Source organism: Pecten maximus, chromosome 2 (assembly GCF_902652985.1).
Source record: "Pecten maximus chromosome 2, xPecMax1.1, whole genome shotgun sequence".
Classification (NCBI taxonomy): domain Eukaryota; kingdom Metazoa; phylum Mollusca; class Bivalvia; order Pectinida; family Pectinidae; genus Pecten; species Pecten maximus.
In genome coordinates, this window is record NC_047016.1 from 25428330 (window position 1) to 25451313 (window position 22984).

Genomic DNA, 22984 nt, shown 5'->3' on the forward strand with positions numbered 1-22984 from the left:
GTCCTACAGATAGTCTAGTTTTAAAAACATCCTCTGATCAGATTTTATATAAAGTATACTTCACGGTTTGCCTTACTCACACAGATTATGTTGTTGCCGAAACACTATGCCAATTTGATTACAATATTGTACACTGAAACACCTCTGTGGATATATGCTTTGTATATGTTTTCTCTGATGTTATTTCCAGGGTCGTGACATCAACAGTGTGCCATATGAGGATAAGTTTGTAATCGTGATTCCTCCCCCAAATGTCACAGGTTCCCTCCATCTGGGACACGCACTCACTACAGCAGTAGAGGACTGTATTGTAAGATGGTGAGTGTATCTCTGTGAATACTTATTTTTATTTTTTGTCACTACCGTAGTCCTTTTTGTAAAAAAAAAAACAAAAACAAAAACAAAAACAAAAATCTTACACAGACATACTAACTTGCAATGCCTATTAAATTCAAAGTTATGGCAGATTTACATGCATATCAGGTAATTACTAAAGCAGGTTTGACATACTCTGGTGACATGAATAGGTGTAAAATATCTGTACTGTAAAATATTCTGAACATCTTGTGTTGCTGTAAGAATATCTTCATAATTATACCCCCGCAACGAAGTTAGGGGGGTATACTTGAATCAGGTTGTCCGTCCGTCCGTCTGTCTGTAGACGCATTTTGTCCGGACAACTCCTCCTAAACCGATGGGCCAATTCCGATGAAACTTCGCACAAATATTAATGATCATGTGTAGATGTGCATGCCACTTTATTTTTCTCAAAACTATGGTTGCTATGGCAACTGGTCACTATAAACAGGTTTTCTGATAAGAACCATAACTTTAAGTTTGTCCGGACAACTCCTCCTAAACCGATGGGCCAATTCCGATGAAACTTCACACAAATATTAATGATCATGTGTAGATGTGCATGCCACTTTATTTTTCTCAAAATTATGGTTGCTATGGCAACTGGTCACTATAAACAGGTTTTCCGATAAGAACCATAACTTTAAGTTTGTCTGGACAACTCCTCCTAAACCGAAGGGCTGATTTCAATGAAACTTCACACAAATATAGAGGACCATGTGTAGATGTGCATGCCACTTTCTTTCTTTTTTTTCAAAATTATGGTTGCTATGGCAACTGGTCACTATATTACTGGGTTATCTTAGTTAGCCTCTAAATAACAGTTCCAATTCACCATTGACTCGTGCAGATTGCGGGGGTATTAGTCAGCCATCCTGGCGACAGTTCTAGTTCCATACTACAGTGTACTTTCACTTTGCAATACCTTTACTCAGGAATCGAATGAATGGGAAGATGACGTTATGGAACCCAGGCTGTGACCATGCAGGAATTGCCACACAAGTTATGGTAGAAAAGAAGATCAAGAGAGAAAGAAATCTTACACGACATGACCTGGGCCGGGAGAAATTTGTGGACGAAGTATGGAAGTGGAAAAATGAGTAAGATACACCTTCTTTGGTAATAGGTTTTTTAATAAAATTAAATTCATCTAATTGCTATCAGATACAAAATTGTTTGTAAATTGGCAAAAAGTTAGTACATATTATTATATTTTTATATAATACCTATAAATTGTAAACTGAAAAACTATGAAAGATCGGAGAACTAACACTCCTGTCATTTGATATAACAAATTAATGGATACCTTATGGTATTCAATACAGATCCTTTTTGTGGTGAACATAATATTTGTAAGTAAAGGTTTCTGAACAGTTAACAGCTCATGGATGTTAAGAATACTTTTCTTTCAAACATTATGTTGTAAAATGGGAACATTATTTGGAAAAGGATAAAGAGTTATTTATAAATCCAGGGAAAAAGAGAATTCCCTGCACACAGAATATTTGTGAGACTTACGTTTGTTTGCCTGTAGGAAAGGAGACCGTATATACCACCAGTTGAGGAAGCTTGGTGGCTCCTACGACTGGGAAAGAGCCTGCTTCACCATGGATCCTGTAAGTCTGAAATCGTGTCTGTTTATTAGGTCACCTGAGACAAAGTCTCAAGTGACCTATTCTAATCCCCTTTTGTCCGTCGTCGTGCGTCGTGCGTCGTGCGTCCGTAAACAATTTACATTTTCGACTTCTTCTCCAAAACCCCTAAACCAAATTCAATGAAATTTGGCAGGAAGCTTCTATGGCTAAAGGTCAACCAAAATTGTGAATTATATGGTCCCCACCCCCAAGGGGCCTGAGGGGCGGGGCTAAAAAGGGTCAAATTGACTAAAACTTAAAAAATCTTCTTCTCTACTCTCAGATATAGTGGAATCAAACACTCTTCATAGATGGAAGGGTCTTAAGGTGCTTTACCAAAATTGTGAATTTCATGACCCAGGGGTCTCGGGTTTGCCCCTGGGGAGGGGGTAAACTTTACTATAGTTTACCGTATAGCGGGAAATTTTAGCGGTCATAAAATTTGGCGATTTGGTCATGAAAACTGGAAGTTAAATTTTGGCGAGTTGAAATTTAGCGATTTCCATTAAATCTAGGGTTTTAATTTGGCGTTGAGCATATATATTACCTACCGGTATATATAGATAATTATGTTATGCCCATACATTCTATCCATGCTGGATTTCTATTGGAATTCATTCTAACTTGGTTAACATTATCAGTATGGGATAACAGATTGATGGTATGCACATGTTGGCCCTGACTGACCCCCCAGGGGCTAATGGGCGGGGCTAAAAAGGGTCAAATTAACAAAAACTTCAAAAATCTTCTTCTCTACTCTCAGATATGGTGGAATCAAACACTCTTCATAGATGGAAGAGTCTTAATGTGCTTTACCAAAATTGTGAATTTCCTGACCCTGGGGTCTCAGGCTTGCCCCTGGGGAGGGGGTAAACTTTACTATAGTTTATATAGGGAAATCACATTTTTGACTATTATTTGTTGGATTTCTATTGGAATTCATTCTAATTTGGTTAACATTATCAGCTTTGGATGGCAGTGTGATGGTATGCACATGTTGGCCCTGACTGACCCCCAGGGGCTGATGGGCGGGGCTAAAAAGGGTCAAATAGACTGAAATTTCAAAAATCTTCTTCTCTAATCTCAGATATGATGGAATCAAATACTCTTCATAGATTGAAGGGTCTTAAGGTGCTTTACCAAAATTGTGAATTTCCTGACCCTGGGGTCTCACATTTGCCCCTGTGGAGGGGGTAAAATTTACTATAGTTTATATAGGGAAATCTCATTTTTGACTATTATTTGTTGGATTTCTATTGGAATTGATTCTAATTTGGTTAACATTATCAGCTTTGGATGGCAGTGTGATGGTATGCACATGTTGGCCCTGACTGACCCCCAGGGGCTGATGGGCGGGGCTAAAAAGGGTCAAATAGACTGAAATTTCAAAGATCTTCTTCTCAAGACCCAATTAAGACAGAATCAAATACTCTTCATAGGTGGAAGGGTCTTATAGTGCTTTACTAATGTAATTAACTTCATGACCCTGGGGTCACAAGTTTGCCCCTGGGGAGGGGGTAGATTTTACTATAGTTTATATAGGGAAATCACATTTTTGACCATATTTGTGTGATTTCTATCAGAATTCATTCTAACTTTGTTAACATTATCAGCATTGGATGACAGCTTAATGGTATACACCTGTTGGCCCTGACTGACCCCTAGGGGCTGATGGGTGGGTTCAAAAAGGGTCAATTAAATTAACTGAAATATTCAAATCTCAGGTGACTGTTAAGGCCCATGGGCCTCTTGTTATAATTTGGAAGCCTGGTGGTCGTTAAACCTGTATTCTCTTTAATTTTCTGATTGGTCATGCTGTTTGTTTTAATATATAAAACAATATCATACAGATCCGTGAAATAGCAAACATGGACCTGGCCGCTCTATTGTGTTTATTGAATTGTTAACCACAGCTGTTTTCCTCAAAAGGACTCCGCTTTTTCTTCTGGTTTTGTCATCAATTCACCTAGATATGCTGGCATGCAACTGTCAGATCACTGTAAACAACCTGCACCTAGAGAGGGGGAGGAAGGGGGGCAGGTATGAGATTTTGGCTGGTTTCTTCTTCCATTCTCGATACAATTTATTTATGAAGCAAGGGGTTTTCTTATCTTCATCTTCATATTTAGATTTGATACACTTTTTAATGAAAGATATGCTAGAAAATACTTAACATCCAGTATTTTCATAGTTTATGTTTTATTATGATTGACAGAAATTGGTGCGGGCAGTACAGGAAGCATTCATACAATTACATGAAAAAGGACTGATTTACCGTAGTGTACGCCTTGTAAACTGGTCCTGTACACTCAATTCAGCCATCTCAGAAATCGAGGTCAGTATTTCAAAGTTCACATGATATCCCATAACATGTTATTGTTCTTGTTTCAAATTTTGTCATGCATGACATAAAGCTGAGTTGGTCCATGTTGTGAACAATAAATGGATTATCTCCCTTGGTTTATGGAATCCACTGGATTCACCTCAAGAATTTTCTATTAATGATGTAATAAAATACATTTTTCTCTACAGTTTCCAATTTTCTGTTGTGAACTTTGAGTTTGAAATTGAAGTAGAAGTAGAAGTAGAAGTAGTATCTTATCTTTCCCCAATATGAAATAGAGGAGGCTATCTAAAATCTCCTTCTGTTGAGGTGAATTAATTTTAATCAACTTTGACCTGGCGCATCTTTGGGTGAAGATTTGGATTTTTATTAAATTTGGCCTGCAGCGTTTTTGAGTAACAGAAAAACAAATTCATAATGAAACCAACATATACCATAATACCCCGAAAATTTTAACTCGTACCAGTTCTCCCCACCGTTGTCTCCCTGACCAGACCTATGTGAAATCTAAGCTACATTAATCACTAATTACAGGTAGACAAGAAGGAAATACCTGGTCGTACCATGTTACCTGTAGCTGGGTACAAAGAAAAGATTGAGTTTGGTGTGATTGTGTCATTTGCCTATCCAGTAGAAGGCTCAGGTAACCATACATCATCAGTTGTGTAAATATTCAGACTGATTTTGATTACTTAATTGACGTCTTATTCAAAGTCCTTGTTATTATTTTCTCACCTTCTTGTAAGAAATTTTACCTTCTAATTCTGTTTTTCATTTGGCCTTCAATATTTTCATTCATATTTTTTAGTTTTACAAGAACAAAAACAAAATGGTAATAAAAAGGATGTATTTTTTCATTACGTTATAAAATCAACTTTATTTTCTCTTTTGATTCAATTTTTCAGGGTATTTGGTTCTCATGATTTTATCATGTCCTGTAAAATATTGAAAATAGAAATCCTGAACAGGTCAAAGGTCACACTTACCCTATTTGAAATCAAAAAGCTTGTGCACAAGATATTTCATAAACCCTTGGACAGATTAAATTTATTGATGAGGTGATGGGAGGATATTGATATGAATGTGCAGCCCCACTTTGTTGTTATTGGTGATATACTTGTTACATTGACAGATGAGGAGATTGTTGTGGCTACCACTCGTATTGAGACAATGCTGGGTGATACAGGTGTGGCCGTCCATCCTGAGGATGACCGATACAAACACCTACATGGCAGGTTTGTCACTCATCCTTTCATCGACAGACGTATGCCCATCGTCCTAGACGACTTTGTAGATAGGAACTTCGGAACAGGTATGACTTCTTTGCATTTAGATGTAAAATATTGATTGATGGAAAAATCCACATTCAATAATTAACTATGAATATTTGATTAAGAATTGATGAATTATTTTTGTGTTCATTTTACTTGCTGATTAGATGAAGAAATTGTGTTCTCTCTTATGTAGGTGCTGTGAAGATTACACCTGCCCATGACCACAATGATTATGAGGTTGGGGTACGCCACAACATGCCTTTTCTCACCATTATAGATGACAAGGGCAACATGACACCAGATTGTGGAGAATTTGCTGTAAGTTACTAATTTAAAAGTCCAAGTTATTGATTTGAAGGTCAAAGTTTTCTTTAAGTTACTTATTTCAAGGTCCAAGTTTAACCCAATCCACTGATTTCAAGGTCCAAATTTACCCCGATTCACTGATTTCAAGGTCAAAGTTACCCCAATCCACTGATTTCAATGTCAAAGTTTACCCCAATCCACTAATTGCAAGGTTCAAGTTTACCCTAATCACTGATTTCAGGGTCCAAGTTTACCCTAATCCACTGATTTAAAGGTCAAAATTACCCCAATTCACTGATTTCAAGGTCAAAGTTGCCCCAATCAACTGGTTTCAATGACAAAGTTTGCCCCAATCCACTGATTGCAGGGTCCAAGTTAATCCTAATCAACTGATTTCAGGATCCAAGTTTACCCCAATCCACTGATTTCAAGGTCCAAGTTTACCCCAATCCACTGATTTCAGAGTCCAAGTTTACCCCCAATCCACTGATTTCAGAGTCCAAGTTCACCCTAATCCACTGATTTCAGAGTCCAAGTTCACCCTAATCCACTGATTTCAAGGTCCAAGTTCACCCTAATCCACTGATTTCAAGGTCCAAGTTTACCCCAATCCACTGATTTCAGAGTCCAAGTTTACCCCAATCCACTGATTTCAGAGTCCAAGTTCACCCTAATCCACTGATTTCAAGATCCAAGTTCACCCTAATCCACTGATTTCAAAGTCCAAGTTTTCCCCAATTCGCTGATTTCATGGTCAAAGTTTACCCCAATCCACTGATTTCAGGGTCCAAGTTTATCCCAATTCACTGATTTCAGGGTCCAAGTTCACCCCAATCCACTGATTTCAGGGTCCAAGTTTACCCCAATCCACTGATTTCAAGGTCCAAGTTTACTCCTACATGTAGTTAAAGGTATTACTAATCCAGTTCTAGATGGGATGTATTATGTGACTTGAATGTGTATTAATTGTTTACTTACTAATTCACTATTATACCATCTGCTTCGGTTGGCATGTTTGTATGAAAAAATATTATGAATTTATGATGTACACAGTTTACATACTTATATCTATGTAATACGGAGCTGATTTTACTGTGTATTTCCAGGGTATGAGGAGATTTGATGCACGATTAGCTGTTCTGGAAGGCCTCAAAAAAAAAGGTCTCTATAGGGAGACCAAAGAAAATCCTATGGTTGTACCTATCTGTAGGTAAGTATGTCTTTCATATCAACAATTGCTTGTATTTTGTTTTGTTTGTCATTAGCAGTTTCTTAAGTACATACCCTCTATTCTTTAGGAACCATGTACCGGTATCTTGTAGGGATCATTTATCCTGTAGAGACTCTGTATCCTTTAGGAACCATGTCTGTTGTAGGTACCGTGTATCCTGTAGGTACCGTGTATCCTGTAGGGCCCGTGTATCCTGTAGGGATCATTTATCCTGTAGTGACCGTGTATCCTGTAGGGCCCGTGTATCCTGTAGGGACTGTGTATCCTGTAGGGACCGCGTATCCTGTAGTGACCGTGTATCCTGTAGGGACTGTGTATCCTGTAGGGACTGTGTATCCTGTAGGGACTGTGTATCATGTAGGGACCGTGTATCCTGTAGGGACCGTGTATCCTGTAGGGATCATTTATCCTGTAGGGACTGTGTATCCTGTAGGGACTGTGTATCCTGTAGGGACCGTGTATCATGTAGGGACCGTGTATCCTGTTGGGACCGTGTATCCTGTAGGGACTGTGTATCCTGTAGGGACTGTGTATCCTGTAGGTACCGTGTATCCTGTAGGGACCGTGTATCCTGTAGGGACTGTGTATCCTGTAGGGACTGTGTATCCTGTAGGGACCGTGTATCCTGTAGGGACCGTGTATCCTGTAGGGACCATGTGTCCTGTAGGGACTGTGTATCCTGTAGGGACTGTGTATCCTGTAGGGACCGTGTATCCTGTAGGTACCGTGTATCCTGTAGGGACTGTGTATCCTGTAGGGACTGTGTATCCTGTAGGGACCGTGTATCCTGTAGGGACTGTGTATCCTGTAGGGACTGTGTATCCTGTAGGTACCGTGTATCCTGTAGGGACCGTGTATCCTGTAGGGACCGTGTATCCTGTAGGGACCGTGTATCCTGTAGGGACTGTGTATCCTGTAGGGACTGTGTATCCTGTAGGGACTGTGTATCCTGTAGGGACTGTGTATCCTGTAGGGACTGTGTATCCTGTAGGTACCGTGTATCCTGTAGGGACCGTGTATCCTGTAGGGACCGTGTATCCTGTAGTGACCGTGTGTCCTGTAGGGACCGTGTCTCCTGTATGGACCGTGTATCCTGTAGGGAATCCTGTAGGGACTGTTTATCCTGTAGGGACCGTGTATCCTGTAGTGACGGTGTATCCTATAGGAACCATGTATCCTGTAGGGACTGTTTATCCTGTAGGGACCGTGTATCCTGTAGGGACCGTGTGTCCTGTAGGGACCGTGTCTCCTGTATGGACCGTGTATCCTGTAGGGACCGTGTATCCTGTAGGGACTGTTTATCCTGTAGGGACCGTGTATCCTGTAGGGACCGTGTCTCCTATATGGACCGTGTATCCTGTAGGGACTGTGTATCCTGTAGGGCCCGTGTATCCTGTAGGGATCATTTATCCTGTAGTGACCGTGTAATCTGTAGGGCCCGTGTATCCTGTAGGGATCATTTATCCTGTAGTGACCGTGTATCCTGTAGGGACTGTGTATCCTGTAGGGACTGTGTATCCTGTAGGGACTGTGTATCCTGTAGGGACTGTGTGTCCTGTAGGGACCGTGTATCCTGTAGGGACCGTGTATCCTGTAGGGACTGTGTATCCTGTAGGGACTGTGTATCCTGTAGGGACTGTGTATCCTGTAGGGACTGTGTATCCTGTAGGGACTGTGTATCCTGTAGGGACTGTGTATCATGTAGGGACCGTGTCTCCTGTATGGACCGTGTATCCTGTAGGGACTGTGTATCCTGTAGTGACCGTGTATCCTGTAGGGCCCGTGTAGCCTGTAGGGATCATTTATCCTGTAGTGACCGTGTATCCTGTAGGGACTGTGTATCCTGTAGGGACCGTGTATCCTGTAGGGACCGTGTATCCTGTAGGGACCGTGTATCATGTAGGGACCGTGTATCCTGTAGTGACCGTGTATCCTGTAGGGACTGTGTATCCTGTAGGTACTGTGTATCCTGTAGGGACTGTGTATCCTGTAGGGACCGTGTATCCTGTAGGGACCGTGTATCCTGTAGGGACCGTGTATCCTGTAGGGACTGTGTATCCTGTAGGGACCGTGTATCCTGTAGGGATCATGTATCCTGTAGGGACCGTGTCTGTTGTAGGGACTGTGTATCCTGTAGGGACTGTGTATCCTGTAGGGACTGTTTATCCTGTAGGGACTGTGTATCCTGTAGGGATCGTGTATCCTGTAGGGACTGTGTATCCTGTAGGGACCGTGTATCCTGTAGGGATCGTGTATCCTGTAGGGACCGTGTATCCTGTAGGGACTGTGTATCATGTAGGGACCGTGTATCCTGTAGGGACCGTGTATCCTGTAGGGACCGTGTCTCCTGTAGGGACCGTGTCTGTTGTAGGGACTGTGTATCCTGTAGGGACTGTGTATCCTGTAGGGACTGTGTATCCTGTAGGGACCGTGTATCCTGTAGGGACTGTGTATCCTGTAGGGACCGTGTATCCTGTAGGGACCGTGTATCCTGTAGGGACCGTGTATCCTGTAGGGACCGTGTATCCTGTAGGGACCGTGTATCCTGTAGGGACTGTGTATCCTGTAGGGACCGTGTATCCTGTAGGGACCGTGTATCCTGTAGGGACCGTGTATCCTGTAGGTACCGTGTATCCTGTAGGGACTGTGTATCCTGTAGGGACCGTGTATCCTGTAGGGACCGTGTATCCTGTAGGGACCGTGTATCCTGTAGGGACCGTGTATCCTGTAGGGACTGTGTATCCTGTAGGGACTGTGTATCCTGTAGGGATCATTTATCCTGTAGGGACCGTGTATCCTGTAGGGACTGTGTATCCTGTAGGGACCGTGTATCCTGTAGGGATCATTTATCCTGTAGGGACCGTGTATCCTGTAGGGACCGTGTCTGTTGTAGGTACCGTGTATCCTGTAGTGACCGTGTATCCTGTAGGGACTGTGTATCCTGTAGGGACTGTGTATCCTGAAGGGACTGTGTATCCTGTAGGGACTGTGTATCCTGTAGGGACCGTGTATCTCATAGGGACTGTGTATCATGTAGGGACTGTGTATCCTGTAGGTACTGTGTATCCTGTAGGGACTGTGTATCCTGTAGGGACCGTGTATCCTGTAGGGACAGTGTATCCTGTAGGTACCGTGTATCCTGTAGGGACCGTGTATCCTGTAGGGACCGTGTATCCTGTAGGGACTGTGTGTCCTGTAGGGACCGTGTATCCTGTAGGGACTGTGTATCCTTTAGGGACCGTGTATCCTGTAGGGACCGTGTATTCTGTAGGTACTGTGTATCCTGTAGGTACTGTGTATCCTGTAGGGACTGTGTATCCTGTAGGGACTGTGTATCCTGTAGGTACTGTGTATCATGTAGGGACTGTGTATCCTGTAGGGACTGTGTGTCCTGTAGGGACTGTGTATCCTGTAGTGACTGTGTCTGTTGTAGGGACTGTGTATCCTGTAGGATCGTGTATCCTGTAGGGACTGTGTCTCCTATGTAAGGATTGTGTGCCACGAAGGGATGGTGTCTCCATTTGACAAGATACATGTGTCAACCTTGTAAATGCACATAATTTTACCTGTTTTCCTGTTTCAGCCGCTCCAAAGATGTGATAGAGCCCCTACTCAAGCCCCAGTGGTATGTCAGTATGCAGTCCATGGCTGACAAGGCAGTTAAGGTAGGTAATTAACACAGGCCAAGTGATCCATTGGGACATTTTTTCTGCAAATTCTACTTGTCTAGAACAGCTGAAGGGATTTGGGCTAAATATAGAATGAATATTTCCAGCGTCCATGGACTCATGTATAAATGAAACTGAAATTGGACAAATCATTTAATTTTTCTCAGTTCAATAAGTGGATCTGAATGATTGCACTTATTACCAGTAGTTATATTTCAGACAGTTTTTAGAATTCAAGACAAAGAGTTATATAAATGCTCCAGTTTTTCAGTCAATAGTAATGCACTGCAGCTCATAGTATTTGTGATTACATTGACAGGCCGTGAGAGAAGGGGAGCTGAAACTCATCCCAGACATGCATGAGAAAACCTGGTACCACTGGCTGGAAAACTCCAGGTATAATGATCAGTTACCCCACTGGTATACAGTCAAGGCTCTAGTCAATGTCTGTATCATATACAGGCTTACCTGACCTATGAAACAAAGGGTCTACGATTTGACAATATTTTGTGTTAGATTAATAAAATGTTTACACCATTGAATAGATAATTAGCTGGATATTTAGAGATAATTAGTTGAATATTAAGAGAGAATTAATTGGAAATCCATACAGACCACCTTTATCACTTAGAACTACATGTGTTTTTATTGGTGACTAATTTTCTGACCAAAAGGGATTGGTGCATATCCAGACAGCTGTGGTGGGGGCATCGCATACCCGCTTATTTCATCACCGTTGATGACCAATCTGTTCCTCCAGGGGAGGTAAGTGGGTCACTTATAAGGAACAGCACCACTTTAAATAATTATGTAGATCAGCTAATGGTTTACTCAAAGAATTACTTATTAACACAGTAATTATTGTTGTCGTTTTCACTTTGATTTAAAACTGTTGTAAATCAATAATGCGGTAGGAATATACATGAAATATGAAGTGTACACCAGTAACCCCTCCATGTCTGACTGACTAGCATGTGGTAGTGTTTTAATCTGTGAACCTCAAACTCTATCAAATTTACTGTACATAGGACACTGACGAAAAGTACTGGGTGAGCGGGCGATCCGAGGAGGAAGTCCGACAGAAAGCTGCAGAACGTTTCAAGGTCAGCGAGGACAAAATATCTCTCAAACAAGGTCAGTTCATCTCACAGTAGGTCAGGGTCATTGTTGCTTGGTTACATACTTACATTGATGGAACATATCCACATGTTCCTTTAAAATTATTAATATTTTGTCATTAATTGGATGTTTGTGTGACTGCTACACTTCAGATTAAAATAAGTTCTATTGGGTATGAGAAAGCATTTCTTAAAGCATGCACCCGAGGACATGGGGGAATAGTTCTATAGAATAAATCATGTGTATAATGAACACTAGGAATGAATTCTTTAATAAATCCTGCAGATATAGTCACAGGTCAGGAGACTAGTAAATATCAATCATTAACAGAAGTTACCATAGAAATTAAGCTGGTTCCAGGCACAAATCTTTGTATTTTATGAAATTTTATGTAACTGTATTTTCAGACGAGGATGTGTTGGATACGTGGTTCTCGTCAGGAATATTTCCATTCTCCATCTTTGGATGGCCAGAAAAGGTAAATAAATTTGGTGTTCAATCATTACTCTATGAATCGTATACTAACCCCAAGTACATAAATATGTAGTTATTTTGACTAGATACATTATTATACCCCTACTTTGTTGAGGGGGTAGATAGTAATCAGGGCCCAGTTGTTCAAAAGGTGATAAGGCTAATCACAGTTTAACAACAATATTAAAATTTTGATAAAATGATTTCTGGTAAAACTTATTTGACAAAATTTCATAAAACTACAACACTCCTCAGTTTCCTCCTACCTGCCTATTTTAAAGAATATACACTCAGAGGTTTTGAAGTAAAGGCACAGGGAGATTTTCACTAATCAAGTGATTAAGCTAATCACCTTTTGAACAACTGGGCCCAGTTTGTTAGTGAATCTGTTCATTTGTAGTAATATACACCAGAGTAGATTTTGGATCTATAAGAAAATAAGTCCGAATGATTCTGACTATCTATCCACTTTGATATACTGTAGGTAGGGGATTGTAGTTATGTTGTAACACCGGCCTGGAGTCACACGTCTCCGAACATGAGAACATGATGTCTAAGCAGAGGGAAATATCTAGTGTATTGATGAAAACCTCCTAGATAACGCTGCTGCCTGTAGTATATCAGAGCAGATAGACATTCAAAAGACTATAAGAAGATTTGGTTCTTGATATGTTAAGTTGAGTGACTTTCTTTCTGGCAGACCCCTGAACTACAAGCATTTTACCCTGGCGCACTGCTGGAGACTGGCCATGACATCCTCTTCTTCTGGGTAGCTCGTATGGTCACCATGGGCTTGGAGTTAATGGGTCAGCTTCCATTTAAAGAGGTATGGTTATACAGCATTGTAGATATAAAAACAGGTCGAGTGCTAGAATTTAAAATATAAAACACTAGATATCATTAAATATTTCCTTTTTGATAATATTCAGATTGCGATCAAAGTTTGGTTATTTATTACAATACAGCATTTAGAGCAAATTACTTACATGACACAATTTTATTGTTTTTATCATATCAGAGATAAAAATTACCTCATTCCCTTGTTTGGACAAAAAAAAATGCACCTGGAAAATTGAGGAAAAGTGCTGGAATTTTGGTATGAAAAACCTGTACGAACCATGTGAAAAGTTTATTGTAATATAAAATTTAGTATTTAAGTGTTATATATATGTTCTGTATATTGTTGTACAGGTGTATCTCCATGCGATGGTGAGGGATGCTCATGGAAGGAAAATGTCTAAATCTCTAGGCAACGTCATTGATCCAATCGATGTAATCCACGGGATCACCCTGGAAGTAAGGACAATATAATGTGTGGTATTAATACTGACATCACACAGGCTGATGTAGACCTGATGACATTAAGAAGGGGCGTGGTTATTTCATGTTTTTGTGTCATTGGTGCAGACTCAAGAGTATTTTGAAATACCCACTCTGAGGCCAGAAATGATGGCTGCATTACGGGTCATCAATATCAGGAATCATGGGTAGAAATCTTTGATGAGTTTCTCTACAACAGGTTTATTATCATAGTTCCAATATTATCATAGTTCCAGTATTATCACAGTTCTAATATTATCATAGTTTTCCAAAATTATCATAGTTCCAGTATTATCATAGTTCTAATATTATCATAGTTCCAATATTATCATAGTTCCAATATTATCATAGTTCCAAAATTATCATAGTTCCAGTATTATCATAGTTCTAATATTATCATAGTTCCAATATTATCATAGTTCCAGTATTATCATAGTTCTAATATTATCATAGTTCCAATATTATCATAGTTCCAATGTCATCATAGTTCCAATATTATCATAGTTCCAATTTTATCATAGTTCCGATATTATCATAGTTCCAATTTTATCATAGTTCCGATATTATCATAGATGTTTATGTGTTGATAGGTGTGATAATCCTTATTAATAATGTAAATATTTCAATATTTATAGGAGCTACACAAGAGACTGGAAGATGGAAACTTAGAAAAGAAGGAAATCGCCAAGGCTCAGGAGGGACAGGTAACAGACATTCAACTTATTAACTATAGGTTGTTTTACCGTAAAAACAAATGGCATGGAAATTTTAATTGTCCTGTCAAGAAATCTTCAGCAGTAATCTTTAAAACTTTAATAATTTTGAATTTTTAGCATTTTTTCTCAATCATTGTTTCTGTGTTATTACTTTTATGTCGTTTAATTGTTTAATTTGTTACTATGGAGTGGATGGGTATAAAGATAAGATATTTCTTATTTTAGATTTCCCTGTAAAATTCTGTATGGTATATATTTATATATAATATAATGTTTTTTTTACATAGAAAGCAGACTACCCTAATGGTATACCAGAGTGTGGAACAGATGCCCTCAGATTTGCACTATTAGCCTACACAGCTCAAGGTTAGTGGTTGTAAAAGTCGCTGTATGTTAATTTCACAAAAGTCATTTATCATTAATGTCTTTGATCCCAAGGAGCCTTCTTTGTCTATATATTGTTTAATTTGAAATTGGTTTAATTTGATATACTGCTCTAATCGAAAGGTAAATCATGGCCCTCCTTTAACATGTGACATGTGACCACCATTTAGTTTCCAAAGATACTAAGAATTGTAGACTACTACCCCTACAGTATAAGAACATGCACAGGTCTGGATTAAATTCTGTAATTCTTATCTAAAACAAAAAAATGGCCCTTGATAGAATTATGGTATTTAAAGATAAACTTTCTCCTCTAGAATCGGTCGCATTGTATACATGTACATGTATTGTCATTTGAATTTATTTAGTCCTCATTGGAGACAAACAGTGTGAGTTATGTGGTCCTCAGGGGTTATCAGTTTTTACCTGAATGTTAGGTTTAGTAATTTAGTATATTAGGAAATGAAGACTAAAATCTTGAAAGTGTGTAATTACAGGTCGTGATATCAACCTGGACGTCCTCCGTGTCCAGGGATACCGATTCTTCTGTAACAAGTTGTGGAATGCCACCAAGTTTGCTCTCGGAGCCCTGGGGGAAAACTTCAAACCCAACGCCACTCGACAGGTGAGAATAGCCCACTAGAAGTTTAAACTTTGGTTTATTTTGTTTAACGTCCTTTTAACAGCCAGGAACATTTAAGGTTTTGGAGGTGGAGGAAAGCCGAAGTACCCCTAGAAAAACCACTGGCTTACGGTCAGTACCAGGCAACAGCCCCACGTGGGTTTCGAACTCACGACCCAGAGGTGGAGGGCTAGTGATAAAGTGTCAGTACACCTAAACCATTTGGCCACCACGGCCCCCAAGAAGTTTTAAACTTTATGATACATGCCTCCCACGGACTGAATCATGTAGTATTCTTTTAAATTTAAAACTCAGCCCAACAGGACATGTAAATTTAAGTACAAATGTACATTTAACCTTGTAACCACTGTCAGGTTTATATTAGACAACTTATATTTATCATAACCTTTTAGAATTGAAACAAAATGCATTGTATGCCACTCAGGAAATCACAAATAGATAACATGATATTGTAAAACCTACAAAGTTTCAAAGAGATTGGTTGAAACATTTAGTTCTCCAGACAAACAAAAGTTATGCTGGAAGGACAATGCCACGCCATAAAATCCTGTCAGATTTTGACTGGTGTTTAAAAATGACAGGTGATAGTAACCTAAACCAATCTCAGATGGCATCTACTATCATCAGGATATAAACCTCAATTTCAAACAGATAAAAACAATGGCAATATTGAACCTGTGAAAAACAGAAAATGTAAAATATTGAAAATATTTAAAATGTAAAACCTTGGAATTGATATTGCCACTGTTGTTGTAACAATGATAAACATTTATGGTCGTTTTAATTGTCAGTTGTCGGGTAAAGAGAAGGAGATGGACCGTTGGATCCTCAGTCGACTCTCCTATGCTGTAGACCAGTGTGGATATGGATTCCGTAGCTATGACTTTCCTGCTGTCACTACCTGTTGTTACAACTTCTGGTTGTACGAACTCTGTGATTGGTATTTAGTAAGTATACGTGTGTAAAGTAGGAGAGTATAGGTCACATTACTAGCTCATGCTAGTGGGGATTTCCCTTTAGTCTAATTAGCCTAATGGTAATGTCCACTGAAAAAGAGGGAGATTGCTAGTTTGAGCCACAGTATGGGCAGGATATTTTACATTACTCCTTCCTATTACACCACAATCCGCCTCAGTTTGTCATACAGTAGTGCATGTTTACTAAGTTTTAAATAATCCTGGTTTTCTAATAGTCACTGCTTCTGATATTGTGTGTACCTTGGAAATTAAAAACTGTTGTCGCAAATGTTCTTCAAAACTAATTCTAATACTTTTTTTAACCCCAATGATATAAAAATGTTGAAAAAATGTTGGAATAGTTTGTATGATTTTGTTTATCTAGTTATAGCTGTGAAGTATTGTTGTTTTCTTGTGAGTTTAATTTTTCATTAACCAAATGTTTTCAGATATTTTGAAAATACTGGAAAATGTCTCATGGATAAATGTATGTGTATATTAGGAGAACTCGAAGCCAGTAATCTATGGTACTGATGAGGAGGCTAAAGACTGTACACGTCAGGTCCTGTATTCCTGCTTGGAGGCGGGTCTCCTCCTACTCCACCCTCTCATGCCGTTCATCTCAGAGGAGCTGTACCAGCGGTTGCCACGACGAACTCCTTCAGAACCACCCAGTATATGTATTACACTATATCCAAAGTCAGGAAATGTAAGTTGGTTTTGTACGCAATATTTAATTTGATTAAAATTTCCATTAACAAAATACCCTGTTGATACCATGTAGAGTCAAACCTGTCCAAGTATCACCCTGTATTATGTATTCCTGTTTCCCTTGGTAATGTTCCGTTGTTTGGTATGAGTTTCCCTGGCAAAGTGCAAATGAGCTCTCTACTACTTGTCACTGGAACTTCATATGTGGGTCATGAAATGCTGCAGAATTCATGGTGTCGTGGGATGAGTTTTAATATCAAAGCAGCGCTTCTCACCAGTGTTTATTTAGCAGATTTATTTCCAATGTGTCAGCACCAACACTATTCTTATTGAATACATAATAAATGTAGTTTGTTTCACAATTTCCGGGGGGAAAAAAAAACTTTTTACTTACGACTTGTTTTAAGGCATGAAAATTTGAACCATCAAAAGAATCAAATTGTACTTGTGTCAAATTAAAAATCAACAGGATATGAAGTGAGACTATTGTGGTAGAAGTCTTTGTTGGGGATACAACTTTTTGTCTTTCAGTACCAAGACCGTAACTCTGACTTGGAGAAGGAGGTAGAATTTGTCCAGAATGTCATCAAGAGTATCCGTTCAATGAGATCAGATTACAACTTAACCAACAAAAACAAGGCTGATGGTATGTATATAAGCTTGTATTGTCTGATGTAAAAACAAGGCTGATGGTATGTATATAAGCTTGTATTGTCTGATGTAAAAACAAGGCTGATGGTATGTATATAAGCTTGGATTGTCTGATGCAAAAACAAGGCTGATGGTAAGTATATAAGCTTGGATTGTCTGATGCAAAAACAAGGCTGATGGTATGTATATAAGCTTGGATTGTCTGATGCAAAAACAAGGCTGATGGTATGTATATAAGCTTGTATTGTCTGATACAAAAACAAGGCTGAAGGTATGTACATGTATATAAGCTTGGATTGTCTGATGCAAAAACAAGGCTGATGGTATGTATATAAGCTTGTATTGTCCGATACAAAAACAAGGCTGAAGGTAAGTATATAAGCTTGTATTTTCTGATACAAAAACAAGGCTGATGGTATGTATATAAGCTTGGATTGTCTGATGCCCTGTTGTACTTTACATTCTCTTGGAAATTGGAATCTCAGCATTGATCTGAAGGTTTGATAACTTCACAAAAATAACAAACAAAACAATTTGGTGTAAACGGTTCTAGATTACCAAAGGGCAACCTTATTTACCATTCTACCATGTTTGCTTTGCAACGGCAGTTTTGATTGGTTTAAAACCATGTATTATTTTCCAATAATACACGCTCGTGCCAATAATACACGCTCGTGAGTCACAGCTGTTACAACTTTATATATCTAATATTCACCTATTTCTTATAAGGTTACAATAGCCGAGTGGGCTAATGGGTTAGTCTTTCATTAAATTTTTATCACGACACAAGTTCGAATCCTACGGAGGCCCCCTTTTTTTTCTTTTCTTTATCCCTTTTTTTTAATTTTCATATTCAACGCCTTATTATATATGCTCTTGATCGTAGTACTAGTGCCTGTAAAGAAATGTATATTTCATCAACAAATAATGCAATACTCAAGAAATAAATTACAAGGTTTTCCCAGGGTTTCTTTGCTGTTTTTCTATTAGAAAGAGGTCGATCTCAGAACTAAACAGTACATGGTAGAATAGAAATAATCAACTTTGACTCGTGTGTTGTTGCAGGATAGACAACTCGGACTCGGATATTTTGCAATTTTAATTAATAACTCAGGCCTGCGGCCTTCGTTATTAATTTAATTGCAAAATATCCTCGTCCTCGTTGTATATCCTGCAACAATACTCGAGTCATCGTTAATTATTTCTTAAATAACAATATAAAGTAAATTTGTGAAATAAAAAGATTATTTATTGGGTAAATGATAAAAAGATTATTTATTGGGTAAATGATAAAAAGATTATTTATTGGGTAGATAATAAAAAGGTTATTTATTGGGTAGATAATAAAAAGGTTATTTATTGGGTAAATAATAAAAAGATTATTTATTGGGTAGATAATAAAAAGGTTATTTATTGGGTAAATAATAAAAAGATTACCTTATTTATTGGGTAAATAAAATAAGTGTGTATTATCTGTCCTCTTTTCTTAGTTTACCTGAAATGTGTGGAGCAGGAAGATGCGACAATGCTGGGTCGCTATAGCAACCTGATTCAGACAATGACCAACTCATCCTCCATTTCCATTCTGATGGGTGATGATCCCCCCGATGGCTGCTGTGTACAAACTGTCTCTGCCAAGTGTGAAAGTCATCTGATGCTCAAGGTACAAATGTTTTGTACTGTAATCAGTGAAGCATGACTCAAAACTTAAACAATCAACGAATCCAAAACAGCAATTAAAACATGAAGTTAAGAAAAATATACCACTCTATTTCATTTGTATGGCATGTTCATATAATGGTATAAACTAAATAGTAAGCAGTGTGATTTATATAACTGTAAATGACATTTTAAACATACCTGTTATGATGTCATTATTGGCAATAACCATAGCAATGGAGACATTTCACTGTCCAAATGGCAGTTCAACCTAAAGGTTACATTGTTGGTGATGAACGATTTATTTGAGTCTAATTAAAGATGAACAAGATAAAAATAATGATCTATCGTTGCCAATCCAATTCCAAGTATACTGTTTGGGTACAGGAAACAACAAGATAGTAGTGGAAATCAGACAAAAAGTCATCAAAATCAACAAAGTTTGTGAAAAGCTATTATTAGTGCATGACATCATCAAAATATGTGATTAATTTTTCAGTCTATCACTTGATAGACAGAATAGATAAACCAATGAAAAAGCATCTTACTAAGTTAGATAATCGCCAATTACAAAAAGACAGTATTATAAAATTTGGACAGAATGTGAAGTATTATTGATGTTTTTAAGCAGATACTATTTGCATGTTCACATATTTTATTCTAGTCAATCATAGTTTTCATTACGTTCAGTGTATAAGACATGAATTAACAGATATGTTCTTCCCGTAGGGACTCATTGACCCAAGTAAGGAGCGTAGCAAGTTAGATGGAAAGAAGAACAAGCTAAACTCACAACTACAGAAGCTCACAGAAGCCTCTAAAAAACCTGACTACACCAGCAAAGTTCCACAGGAAATCAGGGACCAGAACTCTGAAAAGGTTAGAAATAGCAATTCTAGGGTTCATTTAATACGATTTACAGTAAAACTCCACTAATTAAAACTCCTAGGAACCATGTCAGTAGTTTCAGGAATATGGGATAATCAAGTAATCAGAAGTTAGTCCTAGATCTCTATAGGTATCCACGTATGTTATACAACACTCACTGAATGCCTACTTAGTAACATCACTGATAGTTATGATTTATTAGCCCACAATCAGATGGTGGACTTTTCAAATTGCCCTACGTCTGTGGTCCATGGTCCGTCCGTAAACAATATTTGTTACCACTATTTCTTGAAAAGTACTGTAGGGATATTCCTCAAACTTCATGTTAAGGTTCCTTTTAGTCCCTAGTTTTGTCAATGCAATTTAGTTTTTCAGTCATAAAAACAAAATGGCAGACATACGGACATCTTGGATTTTAAGAATTGAAGTTAGTTATTACTATTTTTAAAAAGTACATGTACTGGAGGGATATTCCTCATACTTCATGTGTAAGTTTCCCTTGGTCCCTAGTTGTGCCAATTTAATCAAGATTTTTCATCTGAAAAAGAAAATGGCTGACATACAGACATCTTTGATTTTTAAGATTTGAAGTTTGTTATCGCTATTTGTTTAAAAGTACTCGAGGGGTATTCCTCAAACTTCATGTGTAGTTCCCCTTGGCCCCTACTTGTGCCAATTCAATTTTGATTTTTGATCAGAAAAATAGTTTGGCCAACAGGAGGCCATCTTGGATTTTGAGAACTATCTTTTGGGAAAAAAACTGGAGTCTCAAATGTGATTATGCCAATTCAATTTAGGGTTTTGATCAGGAATACCAAATATCCAACAGGTGGCCATCTTGGATTTTGAGAATTGAAGTTTGTTATTGTTTTATTCTTGAAAAGAACTGATGTTATGTTTCTCAAACTTCACAGTAAAAGGAAAAGGAAGAAAGAAGTGAAAAGTAGCGAGAAGATCAGTCTGACATAGAACTAATAAAGGTTATTCAATGGTGGACGCAAAGAGCCCTCTGGGATCTCTTGTTACACTTTTAAATAATGTATTACGAATAAAGAAAGATTAGAATGATTTGAAACATCTAATTATTTTTGAAGAATTTTGGATAAAAAGATTTTAACTTAACAATGCAGTCATCCAATTACTAAAAAGCAAAATTGCAAGGCTACTTTGGAAAATACTAGCTGCATTATACTGCTCAGATAATAGCTCTTTGGCTCGATTGATAGAGTGTCCATTTAGAATTAGGATGTCCTACTTTGGAGTCCCTTCTGTTTGTCGCATATGTAATACTGGCACCCATATAGGGACCCAGGAATTATATTTAGCATTACTTGTGAAAGCATTGCTGTAAACGCAGGAAACTTGAGGACAAGTTCTTCCCTGAAGGGAGAGTACGTAATTCTGGTAAATACTAGCTACAATATACCTCAGATGAACAAATATAAGACTAGTAATCCAGAGGCTCAGGGTTCAATCCTTACCGGAGTCATTGAATAAGAATCAATTAATCATGTTCTCTGTTACATCCGCCATACTAGTACATCTGTATATGTGTGAATGTTTTACGATATCAAAAAATAAAGTGACCAATGTTGTACGATATATATATCGCAATTAACACTTTCATCAACACCTTCAACCTCACAATGAAAAATATATATGACACAAATTCATACAGTGCATGCATATGTACATTTCTATCACCTTCATTTAATATTGTCATTCCGTAATTTAGTTTTATACAAAAATGAAATTTTTATTGGTACAACAACCAATATTCATGTCAACAAACAGTTTGTGCTTTCATATGCCTAAAATGAATATTAACATTTAGCAGATAGCAGGGTAGGTGTTATATATATATAATTGGTCATGTAGTAATTACGACAGTACAGACAAGTAAATTATCAAATTTTTGAGACACTCTTCCCCTTTATCAAGACACAGATATATAGATATATATATACATTCTGTACATATAGTGCCTCTTTTAATCTGTTAATTATCTGCTGTCTTGACATGACACCTGATAAACACATGAGCAAGCTTGTGCAGGAGAGGTACCCTGACAACCGACATAGCCATGTGTAACACAGGTAAATAAATGTCAGGTGTAGCTCTTGTTCGATAAACATGTACTACTGCAAATATAAAGGGAAGAGGATAGATAATAGTTGAGGAGGGCAGAGTTACTGCCAAATAGCAACTTGAGTGATCTGAGGTTGATTTACAAAGAATATGTAAGGGCACCATCAGAGCCAAGCAAAAAGTTTAACAAATAGGGGATATTCCAGTAATAGGTGTCCGAGTAAGTGGAGTTTTACTATATTAAGAGGTTTCCTTAGAAAATAATAAGAATAGAATATAACACTGTATCTAGGGACCTTTATAGGTAGCATTTGTCTCCAACACATAGTAACTGAGACATCATTACAGTTAGTAACTCCATGTAGGGACATATAAATCTATATGTCCCTGCTCCATGTACTGTACAAAAAGATACATACACATTAGGCTACTATATACTTGGGCTATTGTCTGACAACATCTGCCTGGTGAATCATACCCAGAGTAAAACCATTATCATAATAGATAACCTGGGTTGTGTGATGAAGAAATCATTGGTAAATATGATGTAAGTAGAACCAG

At 38.2% G+C, this 22984-nt stretch overlaps 1 protein-coding gene across 6 annotated transcripts in view; it reads left to right on the forward strand.

Moving 5' to 3' along the window:
• The window catches only part of LOC117321620 (valine--tRNA ligase-like), a 47602-nt gene that overhangs the window by 20908 nt on the left and 3710 nt on the right, over positions 1-22984 (forward strand). For all 6 annotated transcript variants that reach the window (XR_004531383.1, XR_004531384.1, XR_004531385.1 and 3 more), the window contains exons 4-26: positions 191-318; positions 1293-1457; positions 1892-1973; positions 4207-4326; positions 4870-4978; positions 5468-5647; positions 5803-5927; positions 7022-7125; positions 10730-10811; positions 11134-11210; positions 11489-11579; positions 11843-11948; positions 12341-12411; positions 13108-13233; positions 13599-13703; positions 14363-14431; positions 14731-14809; positions 15325-15452; positions 16262-16417; positions 16929-17135; positions 17669-17783; positions 19279-19451; positions 20177-20326. Coding sequence is in view for 2 of the 6 variants with exons in the window: in XM_033876108.1 (XP_033731999.1) it covers positions 191-318; positions 1293-1457; positions 1892-1973; positions 4207-4326; positions 4870-4978; positions 5468-5647; positions 5803-5927; positions 7022-7125; positions 10730-10811; positions 11134-11210; positions 11489-11579; positions 11843-11948; positions 12341-12411; positions 13108-13233; positions 13599-13703; positions 14363-14431; positions 14731-14809; positions 15325-15452; positions 16262-16417; positions 16929-17135; positions 17669-17783; positions 19279-19451; positions 20177-20326 (2748 nt within the window). In the remaining 4 variants the exon portion in view is untranslated. The remainder of the gene's footprint in view (positions 1-190; positions 319-1292; positions 1458-1891; positions 1974-4206; positions 4327-4869; positions 4979-5467; positions 5648-5802; positions 5928-7021; positions 7126-10729; positions 10812-11133; positions 11211-11488; positions 11580-11842; positions 11949-12340; positions 12412-13107; positions 13234-13598; positions 13704-14362; positions 14432-14730; positions 14810-15324; positions 15453-16261; positions 16418-16928; positions 17136-17668; positions 17784-19278; positions 19452-20176; positions 20327-22984) is intronic.